Genomic DNA, 24,818 nt, shown 5'->3' on the forward strand with positions numbered 1-24,818 from the left:
TGTTAATAAATTTAAAACATGGTTCTTTTTTTTTTGTTGTTTTTGTTTTTTAATATTTATTTTTTAGTTCTCGGCGGACACAACATCTCTGTTGGTATGTGGTGCTGAGGATCGAACCCGGGCCACAGGCATGCCAGGCGAGCGCGCTACCGCTTGAGCCACATCCCCAACCCTAAAACATGGTTCTTAAATTTCTAAGGTAATGTCTTTTCATGGGGAAAAAAAAAACTAATCATCTATAAATTTTGAAAGAGTTTAAGCTGAACAAATTCCTGAAGTTAGAAGAAATACACTAAAGGCTACTGACTGGTTTAAGGAATAAAGATGATTTTTTTAAAAAGTTGTTCTTATATAAATCTATCCCATTAATTCTAAGGGAGGAACCTTGGGAAAATGTTTAGAATGAGAATTAGTAAAGAATGTCCTCAGTAGTCAAAGTGTCCATTACCTTGTCCTCTAAAAGAGGAAGTTTATGCACTATAGATTTTTAGTCAGAATATTCAAGAGAAAACCACCGGCAGCTCTTCCCTAACCCAGATCTGTGAAGACTCACCTTTAGAGAGAACTGGGACCAAAGACAGAGCAGGCCCAGCGGCCTGCTGAGGGGCAGAGCCGCCCCCCACCCCCCTCGCCTGCCAGGTAGGGGAAGGGTGACCACCGACAGAAAAGGCCCAGTGGCCCAGGGCGGGACAGAGCTTCCAATCACTCCTGCAAGGTAGGCGGGCCTGCGACCCACTGGCAGAAGAGGAGCAGCCGCCTGCTGAGAGGCTGAGCCGCCCCCTCCCCCTGTGCCGGCATAGTAGAGGGAACTGGGACCAAAGACAGAGCAGGCCCAGCGGCCTGCTGAGGGGCAGAGCCGCCCCCCACCCCCCTCGCCTGCCAGGTAGGGGAAGGGTGACCACCGACAGAAAAGGCCCAGTGGTCCGCGGCGGGACAGAGCTTCCAATCACTCCTGCAAGGTAGGCGGGCCTGCGACCCACTGGCCCAAGAGGAGCAGCCGCCTGCTGAGAGGCTGAGCCGCCCCCTCCCCCTGCGCCGGCATAGTAGAGGGAACTGGGTCCAAACACAGAGCGGGCCCAGCGGCCTGCTGAGGGGCAGAGCCGCCCCCCACCCCCCTCGCCTGCCAGGTAGGGGAAGGGTGACCACAGACAGAAAAGGCCCAGTGGCCCGCGGCGGGACAGAGCTTCCAATCACTCCTGCAAGGTAGGCGGGCCTGCGACCCACCGGCAGAAGAGGAGCAGCCGCCTGCTGAGAGGCTGAGCTGCCCCCTCCCCCTGCGCTGGCATAGTAGAGGGAACTGGGACCAAAGACAGAGCAGGCCCAGCGGCCTGCTGAGGGGCAGAGCCGCCCCCCAACCCCCTCGCCTGCCAGGTAGGGGAAGGGTGACCACCGACAGAAAAGGCCCAGTGGCCCGCGGCGGGACAGAGCTTCCAATCACTCCTGCAAGGTAGGCGGGCCTGCCACCCACCGGCAGAAGAGGAGTAGCGGCCTGCTGAGAGGCAGAGCTGCCCCCTCCCCCCCGCGCCTGCAAGGTAGTCAGAACTGAGACCACCATCAGAACAGGTCAGACCTGCAACCGAGAGACAGAACAGGCCCAGTGGCCTGAGGAACGGTAGAGCCGCCCCCCCCCCCCCACGCCTGCAAAGTAGGCGGACCTGCGACCCACTGGCAGTACAGCCCCAGAGGCCTGCAGAGGGGCAGTGCCGCTGCCTGCGCCTGCAAAGTAGGCAGAACTGCGACCACCGACAGAACAAGCCTAGCGGCCCGCAGAGGGACAGAGCCGCCGCCCGCGCCTGCAAGGACGGCGGACCTGCTACCGACTGGCAGAGCAGGCCCAGCGGCCTGCCGGCGTGGTAGGCACATTGCCCCAATTGGCGGAGGGGCAGAGCCGCCGCCCGTGCCTGCGAGGGAGACTTTGCAACTATACAAGACCAATATAAATATATAGGGGGAAAATTCAATAGCACAACACTTTCACCAAGAAGAAAGGAACGCGAACAGTATGAAGAGACAAGGAAAGAAAGGACCACAAGCATTGCAGGTCAACTCAACTTTAGAAGAGGTAATAGCTGCAGCTGATGGAATGTCAGATAAAGAATTCAGGATATACATGCTTCAGATGATCTGGAGTCTCAAGGAAGACATCAGACAGCAAAATCAGACAATGAAAGATCACTTCAACAATGAATTACATAAACAAATCCAAGAAGCAAAAGATCAATTATACAGGGAAATAGAGGTTATAAAAAACAAACAGAAATCCTAGAAATGCAGGAAGCAATAAGCCAACTTAAAAACTCAATTGAGAATACTACCAGCAGAGTAGAACACTTAGAAGACAGAACATCAGACAATGAAGATAAAGTATTTCAACTTGAAAAGAACATAGACAGCTCAGCAAGACTGTTAAGAAACCATGAGCAGAACATCCAAGAAATATGGGATAACATCAAGAGACCAAATTTAAGAGTCATTGGGATACAGGAAGGAACAGAGTTTCAAACCAAAGGAATGAACAATCTATTCAAGGAAATAATTCGAGAAAACTTCCCAGACTTGAAGAATGAGACAGAACCCCAAATCCTAGAAGCCTACAGGACGCCGAATGTGCAAAATCATAAGAGACCCACACCTAGACACATTATAATGAAGATGCCCAACATACAGAACAAGGAGAGAATTTTAAAAGCTACAAGAGAAAGGAAGCAGATCACATTTAGGGGTAAGCCAATCAGGATAACAGCTGATCTTTCAACACAGACTCTGAAAGCTAGAAGATCCTGGAATAACATATTTCAAACACTGAAAGAAAATGGGTTCCAACCAAGAATTGTGTTTCCAGCGAAATTAAGCTTCAGGATGGAAGATGAAATTAAAACCTTCCACGATAAACAAAAGTTAAAAGAATTTGCAGCTAGAAAACCATCTCTTCAAAACATCCTTGGCAAAACATTACAGGAAGAGGAAATGAAAAATAACAATGAAAACCAACAGTGGGAGGTAGGACACTAAAGGGGGGAAAATAATCAAAGTGGAAAACAAACCATGTTTAGTAACATAAATAAACAAATATGGCTGGAAGAACAACCCATATCTCAATAATAACCCTAAATGTTAATGGCTTAAACTCACCAATTAAGAGACACAGGCTAGTAGAATGGATCACAAAACAAGACCCAACAATATGCTGCCTACAGGAGACGCATTTGATAGGAAAAGACATACATAGGCTGAAGGTGAAAGGTTGGGAAAAATCATATCACTCATATGGACTTCGGAAACAAGCAGGAGTATCCATACTCATATCAAATAAAATAGATTTTAAGCCAAAGTTAATCAAAAGGGATAAAGAGGGACACTACATACTGCTGAAGGGAACCATACACCAACAAGACATAACAATCATAAATATATATGCCCCAAACAATGGTGCAGCTATGTTCATCAAACAAACTCTTCTCAAGTTCAAGAGTCTAATAGACCACCATACAATAATCATGGGAGACTTCAACACACCTCTCTCACCACTGGACAGATCTTCCAAACAAAAGTTGAATAAGGAAACTATAGAACTCAATAACACAATTAATAACCTAGATTTAATTGACATATATAGAATATACCACCCAACATCAAACAGTTACACTTTTTTCTCAGCAGCACATGGATCCTTCTCAAAAATAGATCATATATTATGTCACAGGGAAACTCTTAGACAATACAAAGGAGTAGAGATAATACCATGCATCCTATCTGATCATAATGGAATGGAACTGAAAATCAACGATAAAAGAAGGAAGGAAAAAGAATATATCACTTGGAGAATGAACAATAGGTTACTGAATGATCAATGGGTTATAGAAGACATCAAGGAGGAAATTAAAAAATTCTTAGAGATTAATGAAAACACAGACACAACATATCGGAATCTATGGGACACATTGAAAGCAGTTCTAAGAGGAAAATTCATTGCTTGGAGTTCATTCCTTAAAAAAAGAAAAAACCAACAAATAAATGATCTCATACTTCATCTCAAAATCCTAGAAAAAGAAGAGCAAAACAACAGCAAAAGAAGTAGAAGGCAAGAAATAATTAAAATCAGAGCTGAAATCAATGAAATCGAAACAAAAGAAACAATTGAAAAAATTGACAAAACTAAAAGTTGGTTCTTTGAAAAAATAAACAAAATCGACAGACCCTTAGCCATGCTAGCGAAGAGAAGAAGAGAGAGAACTCAAATCACTAACATACGGGATGAAAGAGGCAATATCACAACAGACACTTCAGAAATACAGAAGATAATCAAAAATTATTTTGAATCCTTATACTCCAATAAATTAGAAGATAGTGAAGGCATAGATAAATTTCTTAAGTCATATGATCTGCCCAGATTGAGTCAGGAGGATATAGACAACCTAAACAGACCAATATCAATTGAGGAAATAGAAGAAACCATCAAAAGACTACCAACTAAGAAAAGCCCAGGACCGGATGGGTATACAGCAGAGTTTTACAAAACCTTTAAAGAGGAACTAATACCAATACTTTTCAAGCTACTTCGGGAAATAGAAAAAGAGGGAGAACTTCCAAATTCATTCTACGAGGCCAACATCACCCTGATACCTAAACCAGACAAAGACACTTCAAAGAAAGAAAACTACAGACCAATATCTCTAATGAACCTAGATGCAAAAATCCTCAATAAAATTCTGGCCACTCGGATACAAAGGCACATCAAAAAAATTGTGCACCATGATCAAGTAGGATTCATCCCTGGGATGCAAGGCTGGTTCAATATAAGGAAATCAATAAATGTTATTCACCACATCAATAGACTTAAAAATAAGAACCATATGATCATCTCGATAGATGCGGAAAAAGCATTCGACAAAGTACAGCATCCCTTTATGTTCAAAACTCTAGAAAAACTAGGGATAACAGGAACATACCTCAATATTGTAAAAGCAATCTATGCTAAGCCTCAGGCTAGCATCATTCTGAATGGAGAAAAATTGAAGGCATTCCCTCTAAAATCTGGAACAAGACAGGGATGCCCTCTCTCACCACTTCTGTTCAACATAGTTCTCGAAACACTGGCCAGAGCAATTAGACAGACGAAAGAAATTAAAGGCATCAAAATAGGAAAAGAAGAACTTAAATTATCACTATTTGCAGATGACATGATTCTATACCTAGCAGACCCAAAAGGGTCTACAAAGAAACTATTAGAGCTAATAAATGAATTCAGCAAAGTGGCAGGATATAAAATCAACACGCATAAATCAAAGGCATTCCTGTATATCAGCGACAAATCCTCTGAAATGGAAATGAGGACAACCACTCCATTCACAATATCTTCAAAAAAAATAAAATACTTGGGAATCAACCTAACAAAAGAGGTGAAAGACTTATACAATGAAAACTACAGAACCCTAAAGAGAGAAATAGAAGAAGATCTTAGAAGATGGAAAAATATACCCTGTTCATGGATAGGCAGAACTAACATCATCAAAATGGCGATATTACCAAAAGTTCTCTATAGGTTTAATGCAATGCCAATCAAAATCCCAACGGCATTTCTTGTAGAAATAGAGAAAGCAATCATGAAATTCATATGGAAAAATAAAAGACCCAGAATAGCAAAAACAATGCTAAGCAGGAAGTGTGAATCAGGCGGTATAGCGATACCAGACTTCAAACTATATTACAGAGCAATAGTAACAAAAACAGCATGGTACTGGTACCAAAACAGGCGGGTGGACCAATGGTACAGAATAGAGGACACAGAAACCAATCCACAAAACTACAACTATCTTATATTTGATAAAGGGTCTAAAAGCATGCAATGGAGGAAGGATAGCATCTTCAACAAATGGTGCTGGGAAAACTGGAAATCCATATGCAACAAAATGAAACTGAATCCCTTTCTCTCACCATGCACAAAAGTTAATTCAAAATGGATCAAGGAGCTTGATATCAAATCAGAGACGCGCTGTCTGATAGAAGAAAAAGTTGGCTACGATCTACAGTCGGTGGGGTCGGGCTCCAAATTCCTCAATAGGACACCCATAGCACAAAAGTTAATAACTAGAATCAACAAATGGGACTTACTCAAACTAAAAAGTTTTTTCTCAGCAAAAGATACAATAAGAGAGGTAAATAGAGAGCCTACATCCTGGGAACAAATCTTTACTCCTCACACTTCAGATAGAGCCCTAATATCCAGAGTATACAAAGAGCTCAAAAAATTAGACAATAAGAGAACAAACAACCCAATCAACAAATGGGCCAAGGACCTGAACAGACACTTCTCAGAGAAGGACATACAGTCAATCAACAAGTACATGAAAAAATGCTCACCATCTCTAGCAGTCAGAGAAATGCAAATCAAAACCACCCTAAGATACCATCTCACTCCAGTTAGATTGGCAGCCATTATGAAGTCAAACAACAACAAGTGCTGGCGAGGATGTGGGGAAAAGGGTACACTTGTACATTGCTGGTGGGACTGCAAATTGGTGCAGCCAATTTGGAAAGCAGTATGGAGATTTCTTGGAAAGCTGGGAATGGAGCCACCATTTGACCCAGCTATTCCCCTTCTCGGTCTATTCCCTAAAGACCTAAAAAGAGCATGCTACAGGGACACTGCTACATCGATGTTCATAGCAGCACAATTCACAATAGCTAGACTGTGGAACCAACCTAGATGCCCTTCAATGGATGAATGGATAAAAAAAATGTGGCATTTATACACAATGGAGTATTACTCTGCATTAAAAAATGACAAAATCATAGAATTTACAGGGAAATGGATGGCATTAGAGCAGATTATGCTAAGTGAAGCTAGCCAATCCCTAAAAAACAAATGTCAAATGTCTTCTTTGATATAAGGAGAGTAGCTAAGAACAGAGTAGGGTCGAAGAGCATGAGAAGAAGATTAACATTAAACAGGGATGAGAGGTGGGAGGGAAAGGGAGAGAGAAGGGAAAATGCATGGAAATGGAAGGAGACCCTCAGAGGTATACAAAAGTACATACAAGAGGAAGTGAGGGGAAGGGGAAAAATAATACAAGGGGGACAAACGAATGTCAGTAAAGGGGGCAGAGAGAGAAGAGGGGAGGGGAGGGGAGGGGAGGGGAGGGGAGGGGGGATAGTAGAGGATAGGAAAGACAGCAGAATACAACAGACACTAGTATGGCAATATGTAAATCAATGGATGTGTAACTGATGTGATTCTGCAATCTGTATATGGGGTAAAAATGGGAGCTCATAACCCACTTGAATCAAATTGTGAAATATGATATATCAAGAACTATGTAATGTTTTGAACAGCCAACAATAAAAAAAAAAAAAAAAAAAAAGACTCACCTTTGCAGTTCACTGAGTCCCCTAGCAGCTGGGAGGCTGGGGTTTTGCCTTAGGAAGTTTTGTTTTAAATTGAGATGAGTGAGGTCTTGGCTGTAGAAGAGGTTGGCAGGCAGATGTTCCAGACTACAACATGAGAGGTCTACTGAGCTTATGCGCTGGGATGCAACCTAGAAGAAGATAAAATATAATTTAATATCAATACTATCCATTTATCTTGTGACTACTTCTATGGACATAAATAGATGACCCTACATGCAGAGAACCACTGCACAAGTAACACTATTAGTTCAATAATCCAAACCAATAGTATTCATTTAGCATGGAAGTGAACCAAGTTCTATAAAAGCAGAAAACAGTGTATTTGCTGGAAGGTGCTTACAGTAACCTAGCACAGGCATAGCTAGCATAGGCACAGGTTTCAAGGAACACAGATTACCCTATTAGGCTTAGTAATTTCATTATCTCCTCCAAAATAGGAATATTGTTCCTGAAAATATCCACAATAAAGATAATTCAGAGCAAACAGATACAAAAGTTTATAAATATGGAGTTGGGTGACAGACACTAATAAATCTGAACTTTAGAAAGCCCTTACATACACTGATTTAAAACAGTACAATTTTTTTTAAAAAAAGCAGTATCAATAGTTTTGTATGCATCTTAATAATAATATATTGTATCACATATAATTAGATTCCATCACCTACCTGCTACTAAATTCTCAGGTTTTTGTGCTACAAAGTCAGTGTGATGCTTATAAATTCATTGTGCTTTGCTTTATGTAGGTATTTTATGTAAAACTTATTGTATGTCTAAATGTTTACACCTTCCTAGTTAATGACTCCTACCACAGCCAGGATGCCAAGACCAACTTGCATGCTATAGACAGAAAGCGCACTGGGTAACCTACATTTCTTAAATGTTTTCTCAAATGTTCTGAGCAATACAATCCCAGGTTTCATTAAAACACATTATTTCAACCCATTTCCACACATCATGGCCCTTTCTCTCTTCACAAGCCATGAGCATATAGCTCTAAGCCTTTATTTGATTGTCCCTCTTTATCTCTGGCAAAAATTTAATTCAGAAATTTCACTCCTTATCTGTGATCAACTCAGTGTCCTTTTCTGTTACCAAATTCTAGGTTTCTTTTTCCTAATCACAGAGGAAGTAGAACATAGTCCTGAGGTGTGTGGCTCTGGGCTTAGAGTGTGTGGATTCACATCCCAGCACCATCTGTGAGCTGAGCTAAGGTGAGCAGATCACTGATCTCTCTGAACTCCAGTTTTCTTGTCTGTATAACATGGATAAAGATGGTTCCTAGTTCTACTTGCCTGTCACAGAAAAAGCATTCAATATATTACTACTACTACTACTATTAAAAATAGAATCATTCCCATTTTATATCCATTAGAATTCAGGTTTTCCAGCTACTAAAAATGCTTTCAGATGTAAATTTACATAAAATATACTCTGCTGATGATTTGAGGCCAAAAAGAAATTATTATGAACACATGAAAGTTAAAGGATATGCTGAACAGGCCTGGGCAGGGCTCATCTCAAATTATTTTAGAAAGATGGTCTGAATTTGTATTTTAGCAATTTATTTCCTTTTTTCTTCAATTTTCACCATTAAATAAGAAATCCCAAACAGATCAAACCACTCACATAAACCAAAAGATGTGAAAAGAACCAGAATTTTAATGGACCTAAAAGGCAGATACAAAAGCACCAGAGCCAGAGAGAATTCCTGAGCAAGAAATGTACAGGGACCTGTGAATAGGAAATGGGGCTGAAAGTTCGAATCGGTGGAGTCATTCAGTTAAAAATACATGGTGAGCATCTAAAGGTGTGCCAGTTCTTGTATTTCCTGAGGTACATAATAAAACAAGACAATCTCTACCCTGAACGATTACACATCAAGAAGAGAGGGCAATTAAGATATCACATGGTAACTCTCAAAATAATAGAAACTGCAGGAGCACAGAATATAATCTGAGAGTCTAGGTAGCTTCCCTGAGCATATCATGTCCAAGCCTACCTTGAAGTTCAGGTACAAAACTGAGTTTTTGGATGCCCCAAATCCTTTCTCTGCTTTTTCCTCTAATGATGCACACAAATCAGATCCTGGGGGGAGCTGCAAGTATTTTGACCCTTTGGTTATAGGGAAGGTGCTGAGTTTGAGTAACTCCACTGCCCCATCTGCTGAAGCCACTGACTAATCAAATAGGTGTTGACAAGGGACTCAAGCCAGGCTAGTCAGAGGTCTTCGCTGGGATTTATACATTCTGAAGCCAGAACATATAAATCTACTAATAGAGCCACAGTAGAATGAATGGACTGGATCTGTGTGTATTATTCTGAATTGATTTTTAAAAAGATATGAATTAACAAAAGAACAAGTTACAACATGCTACATATACTGTAATACCATTTCTGGAAAACATTTTAATACATGGGGCTAGGGATATAGCTCAGTTGGTAGTGTGCTTGCCTTGCACGCACAAGGCCCTGGATACAAAAAAAAAAAAAGAAAAAAGATAAAGAAAACATTTTAATACACAGCTCCATATATTATTCAAGAATAGCGAAGCTATGAAATCATAGATTGGTCATATACCAAATAAATGACAGCTTCTAAGAAGACAGGTAGAGGAAAATGGAAAACAGGAGATTTCAAGTTTATCTCTAGTGCTTACTTCCTTATCAGAGGGTCAAAAGAAGATGCGAAGCAATTACACTGAGATACTAACAACTTGGGAGGGTAGCCCATGGAAACTATAATATCATCTTTTGTACTCTTCTGTATGAGTATTTAATTGTGGGGTGAGGGGATGAGATCAGTTTTCTGACTTTCCTTCCTCTATGTTTCAGTTTCTACTGTGTGGTACACCTGGAAATCTCTTCCTTCTAATAACCAAAGCACCCCTTAGCCTTTTGTAGTAGGCACATGATGGCCCCCAAAATATATATCCACATTCTAATCCCTGGAATCTGAATAGTATCTTACATGCAAAATAGTAAATTTACCTCATATGCCAAAATATGTGATTAAGTGAAGGATCTTGAGAGGAGGGTGATTAACCGATTATCCAGGTGAGCCCTAAATACAAATCCATGTGTCCTCATATACCAGATAGGAGAGGGGTTTGAGATAGAAGAGGAAAAGGTGACGTGACCACAAAAGCAGAAATGTGAATGATGTGGCTAGAAACCAGGACACTTGGAGCCACTAGAAGCTGGAAAAAGACTCCCTGTGAGCTTTTAGAGGGAGCAAGGCCCTAAGACATCTTGATTTTGAACTTCTAGCCTCTAGACCTATAAGAGAATAAATTTTCATTCTTTTATGTCAGCAGGATTTTGTTAACTTGTTTAAGCAGTTACAGGAAACTAATACAATCCTTCTTTAATTTTCCATGGCAATTTTCATTTCCATGTACTCATGTTTACTGAATACCTACCATGTACCAATTATCATTGTAGGTAGGCACTTAACACAGTTCAGTAAACAAAATGAAGGTCCCTATCCCCATTAAACTTACTTCACAAACAAATATGTTAAAAACTGGTAAGTACTGGGGGTCGGAGGCGGGTGATAGCACAGAAAAGGAGATCAGGGTTGTTGGGAGAATGGTAGACTATCATTTAAATAGGCTGGTCAGGGTGATCCCTACTGAAAGGGCCACTTTTCAGACAGGAGGAGGTGGTTGAAAAATTTATTTAGAATAATATTCCAGGAAGAGGAAGGAGCCAGAATAAGGGTCTTAAAATAGGAGCCTCGCATATTCAAAGAATGTGAGCAATGACTGACAATGAGGTCCGACAAGTAAAGGGGAGAGGCCAACAGCAAATCTCGTGGTGCCCTTTAGGCCACTGTTATGATTCTTATAATGTGAGCAAAAGAGGAAACAGGGAAAGGTTCCGAAAGTGTGACATGATCACCAAAGTACTATGCAACTTCCTTATTTTTTCATCTGTGTCTACACCACACACTCCCTAAGGGCAAGGATTTTTCTGTTTTGTTCACTGAGAAAAGCCCAAGCTTAGTCCTTGGTGAGACCCTCAGGATGCAATGCTGGAAAAAGGGCCAGTGGACTACTTCACAACAACTCCTTCCTTTCTTACCAGTTTTCCTCTGACACTCTTTCACCAGGAGACTACTCTGAAGATAACTTCTATTTCAGCTGAAGCACCCCTAAATACGCCCTTTGGATACCTAAGAGACAATGATTAAAAGTCAAGTTGTATTTGCTCCTTTCCTCATTCTATACTGTAAGCTGTTTCTGCTGGAACAGGGGGCGGAAGCTCCAACAAAAAGGCTACAACCACCTAGAGTGATCTTGTGGGAACCACAGAGGAAGTAGTAAAATCTAAAACATAAAACATAAATAATAAAATAAATTCAATTTATCATGATAGTTCTGGGGCAGAGCTGCCAAGGTGACCACGGAGGCTACCACAAGCTGTGATTCTGCCAGCCCCATTCTCTAAAGCCAGGGCAGGAGATGTAAATGCTTCTACCTAGACCAACCTGGGTACATCAGGTCTCTACTATAAAGAAAGGAAAGCACTCTTACTGGAAGGCTTGCTCCATTCCCAAATGAAAAAACTACCAGCTGGGTTTGCCAAAGAAGCTGTGGCCCTCCTACACCACAGCTATCCACACCACAGCTATTAAAACTAAGATCCTTCTCAAAATAAGGTAGACTTACATAAATAATAAATATTAGTAAGAAAGCCACCTGGATACACCTCATCAGAGCCAGCAGCCTTTATCAACCTAGCTTTTTTTTTTTTTTCCCCAAGTAGTAGTAACAACAGTAACATTTCAACATTCAGAAAGTGCTTCCCTGGTGACAGGCTTTCTTCCAAGAGCTAAAGACCTATTTCACTTAATTTTCATAACTGTTCAGCATAATGAGAACTTTTCCTATCTCAGAGATGAAGGTTAAACTGAGTCAGAGTGAGTGAGCCTAAGGCCATGTGGCTAAAGTGGCAGCAGAACTAGAGTGTGAACAAGAGCTTGAACTGTCAACTCCACACCATCAGGTCAGGGTCTAGAATGCAACTCCGATCTCACCAGAAAGAGGGATCCTCTAACTCTCATACACAATAATATGACTAGAGCAAGGAAAAGCAGACCCTAGGAGAAGCTTAAGCCTTAGGAATAAAGACAAGCTAGAGAGAAGCAAAAGGGACCATCTGCTGACCAAACACAATTTCCCCAAAATGTAAAGGCTCATTGGGGCCATCATTCCTTGAGATCATGGACTTACTTGTCCAATTGGGCCACAGCAATGCCCTCAATCAGTGAACACCTAACCAAACTTCGAAAGATTTAAAGTGCAAAGAGCTACAAAACTTTGGAAATAAAGTTAAAGAATCTGACAAATGTGGGAATGCCTCAAATCTCTGTTGAGGAAAAGGACTTTTAAAGGACCTCACAACCAGAATATAAAATCTTTTTTGGCGGGTTAGGGATATAGCTCTGTGATACACTGCTTGCTTGCATGAAGTCCTGGGTTCAACCCCCAGTAGTGTGGGTGGTGGGGGGATGCTCTGGCAAAAGCTATTGTATTTCTATTACATCCACAAACATCAAGACAATGGAAGACACAAAGATGAGGCCTGAGGATGGACTTAATAAGATGAAGGACGTGTAGAGACAGTTCTAGTACTTACTAGGTATGCAGCTTTGAATAAGTCACTTCATCGAGCTGTCCTTCAATTTCCTCATCTCTTAAGTGGAATAAAGAATACATGCCTGGTCAGCTCAACACTACACTAAAAATAACTTTTCCCATTTTAAGAAATAAGGAGGGGCAGGGGTTGTGGCTCAGTGGTAGAGCACTTGCCTAGCACGAGGCACCGGGTTCGATCCTCAGCACCACATAAATGTAAAATAAAGATAATGTGTCCACCTAAAACTAAAAAATAAATATTTTTTAAAAAAGAAATAAGGAGAAGCTTGTAAACCAAGTATCCCTAAACTAATATCTACAACTACAAGGAATACAAATCTGTAACAACAAGGGCTGGAGATATAGCTCAGATGGTAGAGTGCTTGCCTCACATGCCCAAAGCCCTGGGTTCAATCCCCAGCACCACAAAAAATAAATAAACAAACAAATCTATAAGAAAAAAACAAAACAAAAATACTATAGCATACTGTCCACTGTTAGTGCTATCTTGAGCAGTTAACACAGATAAAGCACAATCAAAGACCATCATGAACTACATATGAATATATTCAAGTGTTAGATCAGTTCAAGGTAACTATGACTTGGGAAATTAGTTCTAGTCTATATTAACAATAACAATAAAAAATTTAAAGCCAATAATTTAGTCAATTAAATGGGACTTTCCCTTCATGAACCTACATGCTTTAGGAGATATATCAACATGAACATGAATCCAAAAACCTGCTTAGGTTGTCTTCTTTTCCAAATGACTTGGAAACATATATGGGGGGAAAGTTCATTCAGACTCAAAATATTCTCCCCAAAGAACACTGCAAAAAATATGAACAGTAAGTTTCAGACTGCTTCATGGGCTTTTTTTTTTTTTTTTTTTAACACATTTCCTTAACATGCGACTCTGCTTGAAACTTTCCTAATTTTTTGCTTACGCTTAGGTCACTTAAGCCTCAAAATTTTATGCTGAGTCGAGCTGAGGTACATTTCTAAACCTACGTATCTGTCCTCTCCCTAACATATGTCCTCATTGCTTTCAAAACTGTCACCTTCCCCTGCAAAAGCACTTGCACTCTGCATTACTCACATTATACTTGATGGCTCCCTTAGGGGACAACAGGCTTTCTTAGACAAGGGAAAGTTCACCATAATATTCATGTGATATTTGGTCCCCTCTGTACTCTAGTAAAGTTGTATTTATCCTTTTTATGTACACAGAATGCTTAAAGTTAAGAAAAATGACTATGAAAGCCTTGGTCAAAGCAGCTGAAATAGCACAAATAATTCTGCTTGTATAAAGTAAAAGACTGTGTGAACTGGCATTATGAGTCATTAATTGCTCTGGTCCAACCTTCAGTGGCTTGGGAAATTATGCCCCTGGCTGAAAGGACAATCTCTGGGGAATTCACTAGACTTCTGTAAACAGTTCTTAACCTCAACTGACCTAGTTTTAATTCTCATTCTCCCCACCCTACAAATGCTTTGAGAAAGCACGATGGGAGAGAATACAATTTTGAAATATAGTTTATTACTCTTTATCAGCTGAGAATTCTAACAACTTTACTTATTTTCAACTTTATCCTTATCCACCCAAAATCTCCAATTTTAATAAAAATTTTAATTACCATTGCTCCACAATATGCAATCATTTTTAAAAAATTCTATAGAAATACCTTATTTGACCATAGACCTTTTCACAATGACATCTCATTTATCTTAGCACTGCTTTTTTCTTAATAGGTAAAATGATGGAGGGGAAATTTTAAAATAGCAAACATGCAAATTTATACAACATTCTAAATTATCAGAGGTAATGAAATGGCAAATCAATGAAGACAACAGGAAATCTGGAGAGGCTATCGATACTAAGCAAAAATTAGAGACAGGATTCTATAAAGGCAAGTGCATTTGGAGGAAGGTATGATTTTAAGATGAAGAGCCACTGGGCTGGGGTGATAGAGCATTTGCCTAGCATGTATGTGGCCCTGGTGATTCTCATCACCACATATAAATAAATAAAATAAACACACACACACACAAAAGGGGAGGGGGAGATGAAGAGCCACAAGGTACCAATTGAAATACAGGTGCAACCTAGAGAAGAAACAAAACATTTGGGCCATTGTTCAAGAATCTGGCTAGAAAAATCAATAAAGAGAAATAAAGACTAAGAGTCCTATTAGGCATTCCTACCTCTCTCTGCCAAGGCATGAACAAGGAGGTGGATGAGAAGTCAGCATCCTCAAGCTATCAAGCTACAATGAGCAAATTGCTCAATGCATGTCTCTATCTTTGTTCTTTATGAACCACGACTGTACTTGGTACTGAGGCAGAATTGTTACTTGAGATGCAGTCTTTATCTTCAAAGGCTTAGCCCCTTGACATGGACATCTAAACTACAATTCAATAATGTTGTGCAAGGGCACAATGAAGACACACATGTCAAGGAACACAGACCTCAGAACTCCCTTTCCACAGTACCAACTACCAACAAGGAGTCAGTCCCTGTCACATAAAAAATGGGCCATGAATTCAAAGACACTTCTGGTGTGTTTGTCCACAGAGCTCACTGTGTAGCCAAAGATGAAAATAGGACCTGGCACCTCACTCATTATAAGTTAGAGACAACTGAGTAGGGTCAGTAGAAATGGCACCAACAGCCTTCCAAAATCATCAGTAATGTCCTAACAGTTATCTCCACTCCACACACATAAACCCCATTGTGCTTCTCAGTAACAATTAAAAAAAAAAAATAGAGCTTGGCTTGGGTGGAGATAAAATCTGAACCCAGAGTTCCTTCCTCCTTCCTTATTGACAAAATATGTGTAAACAAATGTCTTGAGAATGTTACTACCTGAGAATGTTCTGAAAGTCATGGCAGCATTCCTCCATTATGTGGCACCTGCTTGACAAGGAGCAGCAAACCCTGAAACACTTACATTCTAACTTTCAACTTTAATGCACACAAATATACATCTACATTACAAATGTATTTGAAATAAAAACAAAGTTGACATTTAAGTTCCAAGTCTTACACCCAAGGTCCAGTGTGTGTAATATATAGAGTTCATAGATTCTTTTTAATTATTCCATTTTTCCGTATTTTATAATACTCTAGGTTAAAAATACTCTGGACTTCCAAGATAATTAAGCATATATAGAAACTAAACTTTCAAGGATTTTCTAACCTTAAAACCCTCAGGTTAAAGGTATTCAACTTCAAAATATAACATGTCCATATACAGAACATGGTCAATCATATATTAAGTTTCTGATATATGAATGTATTTTTTTATTAGTTACACATGACAGTACAATGATCTTGACATTTCATACATTTGAATCAAATGGGGTATAATTTCTCATTTTTCTGATTGTATAGGTTGCAGAACCACATTGACCAGTTTTCAAAGAAACAGACAATAGTTCCCTCCACACTGAAGCCAATTTAATCTAACTTGGATGACTCTGAAGGCATCTCAGATTCCTTAAATACAATCTGTTCATCATTTATGATGATTAATAACTGAAATATTTAGAGGCTATCAGTGTTCATCATTTAAGATGATCAATAACAGCAATATTTAGAGACTATCAGATGGAAGAGGGAATAGAAGTATTTTGTGTTATTTCAGAGAGCAAAACAGGTTCACTGAGTGGAAGCTATAGAAATAAAGACTTCAGATGACTTATAAGAAAGAACTGTCTTATCTAAAGACACTGTAGACATCTGAAACACTATAGACATGGAGGCGGGGGGAAGTGAGCATCTGGGAGTCTACAAGGTCTTTTTTAAATTCTAAATTTTAGTGAACTAAGAGCCATTTGATGATGACTAGAACTCAAGGTTAAAGAACATTTACAAGTGGCTGGGGTTGTGGCTCAGTGGTAGAGCACTCACCTAGCATGTGAGTGCTAGGTGTAAATCCGTATCACTTAGACCCTTAGTTCCACTGTCGATACTACCATACACTTGGGTAGATTGTCCTTGGTCAAAAAGCCTTTATTCTTTACTTAACAAATGGGTATAAAATATTAAGTAAAGGTTTCCACATAAAGAGAAATAAATAAAATAAAGGTAGTGTGTCCAATTAAAACTAAAAAAATAAATACTTTTTAAAAAAAAGAATACTTACAAAAGAAATGCCAAACTATCATTAGGGCAATTATTTCAGACAACTATAATTAATATCACCTTCTTAGCAAACCTTACAAGGGCCCTTCCCATTCTTAAAACAATGTTATTGTAACTTTAAAGTAGAGTTTTAAGTGCCTAGCTTGAAACCTATAATGTACTTTATTAAAGATAACATAGCCAAAATCCATATGTATTTTAAAGTACTAGTTATAGTAATTCAAATTCCAACCAACCTTCCTTAATAGTTTTTTTGGGAAAATATTTCCAGAGTTCTACCAGGAATATGAGGAACATATTTCCATTTGCTGAGATCCCGAGAATCCAAGAGGACACTAGACTAGTGCCTGGCACAAAGGGAAAAGTGTGTTCTCTCTCTTTCCTCTCTCTCTCTCCATCTCCTAATGGGCAGGGATAGCAACAGCTCTGCTAATTTCAACACAGCTAGAGAGGAAAGCAGGAAGGGTTAAAAAGACAGGAAGAAGGAAGACTCAGGAACAAGGGGTGAGTTTAAAATGGTAACAGCTAAATACACAAACAGTTGCTGCTCCATAAATGCATGATTCTTTGTCATGGGATGGTAAGCTAATGAGGTATCTTCATTATTTATAAAAAACTGAATTACAAAACTTTGGAGGAAACAAGATTATTAAGTTTTAAACTGAAATAACTTAGAACTAAATTAATATATTAACGAGGATTTCAGAATCAACAGTCATCATAAAAAGAACATAGGGATGAGCAGTGTGGAAATGGGACAGGAGGAAATGAAGCTTAATTTTAACAATAGAGAGACTGCTCTACTCTTTCTCCTAACAGCCACAGTTTTATGTTTAACAAAACTAAGATTCAATGCAACCCAATATATTTCATCTTTAGCCTAAATTCAAAGCAGAATTTCTAAGTTCCACAAATTCTTATTATATCTGTAATAAGGAAAGACTCCACAGTACAAATTCTTATATAACAAGGTCAATTGGCAAGTTAATTGTAATATTTGGTAATTTAGTCGAATTTCCACAAGAAAATGAAATGGAACTTGCAGGAAACAATCTATACTGATCAGTACTCTTTCAATTTATCTGGCCTCTTCTTTTATCTCTTTTTCACATTGCTCTGACATCTGTGACACGATCATGGCTTCACATTTTACACATATTTTTGCCTTTGCACATATTTTACCTCACCTTGAAATGAAATTTCCTCTTGTACTCACAGTGAACTCTTATTGAACCTTTAAAACTCAGCTTGCTCCTTTCCACCTTGATTTTCCTATACCCAAATATCCCCTATACTAAATTTCCACTCTTCTATCACAATGTCACTACAGACTTGGTACAAGAGCAATCTTCTCAAGATGGAGGTCACATTTTATAAGTGTAAATCCATATCACTTAGACCCTTAGTTCCACTGTCGATACTACCATACACTTGGTAGATTGTCCTTGGTAAAAAGCCTTTATTCTTTACTTAACAAATGGGTATAAAATATTAAGTAAAGGTTTCCAGAAAAGCCCTGGACTCCTTAGTAGAATGGGTATTAAGAACAAAGCCTATTACTCTTACAGACCCAATGTAACAAACTACGACACAATTCCTAAGGGACAAATGACAGGCCATTTTGACAAAAAAGTAGCAGACTCTCTAAACTACACTTCAAGTTAAGAGGCAAAATACATATATAAAAGATGACAGAGTCATACTAATGGTTTCCTGGCAACTACCTTTAATGACATGAATCTATTTCAGTTCTATTACACTAGAATCACTTGACTCAAGAGGTCAGTGACATGTTCTTTGAGTTCAATCTGGATAATAAAATACTATTTTTAAGCACATGAAACCAAAAGTTCAATTTTATATCTTACTCTTATTTAAAGGGTAATGTTTACTCATCATTTCACATAATCTTTAATTCAGTATAAAATGAGGCTCTTTTTTAAGTCCCTGGCCTAGAATTAAAATATTACAGTGGACACTAGGAGTTACACAGCACAAGAGATAACAGTGATAATCACAGTCACCTACTATTCAACGTAAGGAGACACACAGGCAAGCAAAACAGCCCTGATGAGACCTGACTTGATAACACTGACCTAATCCTCACATGTTATAACTCAAAATGGCCTGGTTTAAGGTTCTTGGAAGAGGTCATGTCATGTCTTTTCCTTTTCTCTATAGAAGAGAACTAGGACAATGGGAGGAGGAGATACCTATTAGAAATAGTACACGTTGAACATCTCCAATCTGAAAATCTAAAATCCAAAATGCTCCTAAATCCAAAAATTTTTGAGTGCCAATATAATGCACAAGTGCAAAATTATACTCCTGTTTTTATGTGATAGGTAAGAACCAAAAATGCAAGCACACTAAATGTTACATAAAATTGCCTTCAAGATATATATATATATATAGGTTTATGAAACCTATGAAAAGTTTAGACTTGGGTCCCATCCCCAATGTGTATATGCAAATATTCCAAAATCAAAAAAATCTAGAACACTTCTGGTCCTTAACATTTTGGATAAGGGAGACTCTATAGTCCTCGTTTTCAATTCAGTCGTTTTACTACCTAAATTCAAAATACCAAACTTTGCATTGTGCCAAGTAGTAAATTGTTTTCATTTTCATTTAGCTAATCAATACTTGAGAACAGTCTGTCTGATAAAACGTTAAAAAATCATTTCATGCCCTTTTCTTCCGCTCTTTGATATCACATCCTACAACATTATTTCAGGAATAGGACACCTGAATCACCTCTCTAATCTTTGTATCCTGAATAGAAGATTTGTAAAAATAATCATAATTATGTGAAATGTTTATTCTTTAAAACACACAAACACAAAATACTTGAGGGTATAATAATAGATATCTGGAGTTTGCTGTGTCATAGAGACATAGAGAGAACAGGGAGTATACAGATAAAACATACTGGCCATGAGTTAATAGCTGGCAGGCTGGGTCACAAGTATGTCAGGGTTAAAACACTATGATCTTGGAGCTGGGGTTGTGGATCAGTGGTAAAGCGCATGCCTAGTGCACATGAGGCACTGAGTTCAATCCTCAGCACCACATAAAAATAAACAAATAAAATAAAGACATTGTGCCCACCTAAAACTAAAAAATATATTTAAAAAAAAAACACTATGGTCTCTACTTCTGAATATTTGACATTTTCCATAATAAAAAGTTAAAAACACATACATACAACATTAAATCAGTGATCTGAATTCACTTTTAATCTTCTATGAAATAAAGAGACAGATTTTAAAATGGCATTAATATAGTGTCACAGAAGTGACTAAGATTTCTAAATTTAAAATAAGACAGGCTAGAGATTCACATGAAACACTAACTTAGAAAAGAATTCACAGGATCAATCAACATGTCTAAAGCAAACATACTCTAAAAAGAGAACCACAAGGATGAACAGCTAGGTGAACATTTCCTTAGTGGTACCCTTATATTTGATAGGGGCTCTTCCACAATTCCAGATGACCCCTCAGCTACTACCTGTATCACTGTCCCTCCAATCACTTTGAAAATATGATGGACATGTGCCTACTGAGCAAAGAAAGCCCTTTTTTACACTGCATACGATGCATGTTTACTCAATTTTTAAAGTACACTGTGCTTCAATATTTAAGGGATGACTTCAAAACCAATACTGTAATCCTCCCAAAGGAGCTCCTCCTTAGTATCCACTGCTAATACACACCCAGCATAACAACTCAAATGGGACCGCCATGTGTATTATTTTGTCAAGCAATATTAAGAGCTAAGATTATGCTTAAAAAAATAAGTCGATTTTGGTAGAACATAACTAATTAATAAGCTTCTAAACTTTCCCCAAACCAAATAAAGAACAGTAACACTTCTCTTTTAGCTAAAATCCAGAAGAATATACTAAACATAAAGAATTTTCCTTTTAAATTACTTATCTAATTCATTTTGACTTAAAATAACCGGAATTTGGTTCTTTGTGTCCTCCTACCATTAGTGGGGTGCAACAGTCATTAAAAATCAGAAACTCATGGGCTGGGGCTGTAGCTCAGTGGTAGAGCAATTGCCTAGCCATGTGTGAGGCACTGGGTTCGATCCTCAGGAGCACATAAAAATAAACAAATAAAATAAGGGCATTCTGTCCATCTACAACTACAAAAAGAAAAATCTTTTTTGAATCAGAAACTCAAATTTTCCTCTCAGTTGTCTATTTTTTCTTTCAGATTCTTATCATAATGAATCTTCACTTAAAAATAAGGATGCTATATCCATGCCAAATTCTCCATAAGCACATGTTCCCAAACATAGTGAGATTCTCTCTCTGTTCTACTCTCCCAAGATGTTGAGTTAAGGTCCAAGATAAGACCATAATATTATCCTCAATATAGTAGGTTTAAAGAGAGGTATGTCTGGGCGCCATGGTGCATGCCTGTAATCCCAGCTGTAACCCCAGCAGCTTGGGAGGCTAAGACAGGAGGATCGCAAGTTCAAAGCCAGCCTCAGTGATGGCAAGGTGCTAAGAAACTCGGTGAGACCCTGTCTCTAAATTAAAATACAAAATAGGGCTGGGGATGCGGTTCAGTGGTTGAGTGCCCCTAAATTCAATTCCCAGTATCAAAAAATTTTAAAAAGAGGGGTGTGACCATATTTTATATGGGATTCCTAACCAAATGGGGAGCTTCTTCACTCATTTATTCTACAATATCTAACATCTTTAATCAGTTCCTTACAGCTCATTTTCTATTTAATTACAATATGTATATGCACTGCACTTCAGCACCTAGATTTTGAATACTTTTTAATGGAGATACAATAATCACTGAAAAGGGAAACTAGCAGAAACACCCTCTCCCCCATCTTTCCACCAGCCCTTCTCCAGGGCCACAACAGTTCCACCATCCTCCACCATCTCCTTCTGAAGAAGTCTGGTATCTGAATCTGCTCATAATTCAAATAATCAGAGTGAGTATTGTTATGACACATTACACTACTAGACCACAGAGATGGCAAATTAGGAATTAGGAAATTAGGATTAGGAAAGAATATTAACCAAGCTAACATCTAACATTTATGATTACCAGCAATAAGGCAGAAATCAGTACTTTCACACCCTATGAGAGAGTTCATCAACCACCTCTTGTGTTTTTGCCTCTCTACCCGCTTTTGGAAGAGAAGCTCTCTGGAGTCCGAAACTATACTTTGCCATAGTTTTAAAGGTATAACTATATCAAGTCTAAGTAGAACTATGGTTTCTTTTCTTTTCTTCTTTTTTTTTTTAGCTATGGGTTTCTTACTGAAGTAACAATCTACCCAGCAATCAAAATAAGAGTCTGGAAAGCATTCTTTATTTCTTCCTTTTCCCACGTCCTATATGTAATTTATCAAAAACACTGTCACTCCATCTCCAAAACATATCTATTCATGTCTCTCCACTTCCACTGCAAAGCTACCCTCACCTCCAACCTAAACTAACAGGAGACTTGAGGGTCAGGCCTACCTACTTCTGCTCTTGCCCTCTACAGTCTAGTTACCACAAATGTCAGATCATACCAGTTTATGCAAGAAAGCTCTTTAGTGGTTTGCCATTTCATAAATAATAAAATCCAAAATCTTTACTATTCTAAAGACCCCTACCAACCTTGAATTCTCATCCTGTAACAGTCCCTCATTACAATCTTAGGGCCTTCACACTATCTTTACCCTCTTCCTAGAAGCTTCATCTGACCAAATCTTCAAATAATGACATTTTTTCACTAAAGTTGCATTTTAAATGTTCCTCCCCCAAAAGTTCTCCTTCCCCTACCATTCTTTGTCACATCATCTTGTATTATACATTATGATTACTTGCAATTTTCTTTCTTGCCTATTTACTTATCATCTGTCTCCCCCCCTATAAGATTTACCAATAAAGAGAAACTGGACTTGTTTTCTGCTATATCCCTAGTACATAAAACACAGCCTGACTAAAAGACGGTGGTTAGCAAATGCTTGATGAATTTAGAACAGTAACTTACCAATTGTGTGTATATTTAACATACAAGACTATTAATCTTTTTGTTACTATAGTTTCAATCAAAATAATCTGCTGCAACATGCTTGATATTTATGATTTTTTTGGAGGGGAGGAGGATACTGGCAATTGAACTCAGGGGCACTTGACCACTGAGTCACATCCTCAGCCTATTTTTTGTATTTTATTTAGAGACAGGGTCTCACTGAGTTGCTTAGCGCCTTGCTTTTGCTGAGGCTGGCTTTTTATGATTTATATTTTTATTCATGTTTAAGAATTTACACCACCAAACTTGTTTCAAAAAGAATATGAAGGGCTAAAGTCATCGCTCAGTGGTAGAGCACTTGCCTCACATGTGTGAGGCACTGGGTTAGATTCTCAGCACCACATATAAATAAATGAATAAAATAAAGGTCCAGAAACAACTACAAAAAAAATTAAAAAAAAAAAAAAAAAGAATGTAAGGCACCAGATATCTGAGCTAAAATGCCATCAAAGAGTGGTATTCCCTTGATAATTCAAACTTGGCCAATACTATAAAAAAAACTTTCTAAACATTATCTTCCAATTTTCTGTAACAATTTCACAAAATTATTCTCTTACTCATCCACTTTACAAATAATTACAGCACAAAGCATTTTTACTCTGTACTTGGCCTAAAAGATCAAAACATCTCCTTATGGAAAGTATAGTATTACACTGTGTGCATGTAAGAATATTTAAGAACAAATTCCACTAGTGTGTCTAATTATAATGTACCGATAAAAAGAAAAAAAATGAAAAAATAAAGATGTTTAAAGAATAAATAAAACAAATAGACAAATGCACCTATCTCCTCTAACATCACTTTAATTCTATTTGCAAATCTGAAGGAAAAGTGTTGCCTTTCCCTTATTCACCTGTAGGGAGGCTGCCCTATACATTCAGAACTTCCATTTGTCTGTTAGATTGGGAGAATCTTCTAAGTGCTATCAAACAAAACCAGGCCACTGCTTCTTCTGTAGGAGGAGAAAGAAACAAATGCTCCTTAATGACATCACACCTTCAAAGAATAGCATCCCCTTGATACTTGGCTAGTACTGTAAAAAGACTTTCTAAACATTATTTTCTAATTTTCTGTAACAATTTCACAAAATTATTCTCTTTCTCATCTACTTCACAAATAATTACAGCATGAAGCAGTGTAAATCATGCTCAACTTGGCTAACAAATTGGATTGTAAATTTTAAATTATGAAAGCAAATTCTGTTGCAATGCTCCTGAACCCTAGGGAAGTCTCATCATTTCAAAAACAAAGCAGTAAAGACTACAATCCACTCCCTCATTTCACACATAATAATAAACAAGATGTAAAAACAGCTTTTCACATAGCACCTGAAAAATCAGCATTCATTCATCTTATTTATAACGTTATTCTAGTTTCCATTACACATACACAAAGGTGCATTATGGGACATAATGATCTTATGAAATCAGGGAAATACAAAATGATCAAAAGAAAATGAAAAAATTATACTACTAAGAAGGCAGAATAAAGGTGAAAGGGAGATGGCACAGAATTAGACTGCTTATATGAAAACAGAGTCAGAGAAAGAGGGGAAATTTGTAA

The 24,818-nt window shown here is 38.4% G+C and overlaps 1 protein-coding gene across 1 annotated transcript in view; it reads right to left on the reverse strand.

Annotated features, from left to right (window-relative positions):
• The window catches only part of Phlpp1 (PH domain and leucine rich repeat protein phosphatase 1), a 223,769-nt gene that overhangs the window by 85,474 nt on the left and 113,477 nt on the right, over positions 1–24,818 (reverse strand). Inside the window, exon 4 of the mRNA XM_027949099.2 lies at positions 7,369–7,535. Coding sequence (XP_027804900.1) covers positions 7,369–7,535 — 167 coding nt within the window. The remainder of the gene's footprint in view (positions 1–7,368; positions 7,536–24,818) is intronic.

This window comes from Marmota flaviventris, chromosome 16 (assembly GCF_047511675.1).
Source record: "Marmota flaviventris isolate mMarFla1 chromosome 16, mMarFla1.hap1, whole genome shotgun sequence".
Classification (NCBI taxonomy): domain Eukaryota; kingdom Metazoa; phylum Chordata; class Mammalia; order Rodentia; family Sciuridae; genus Marmota; species Marmota flaviventris.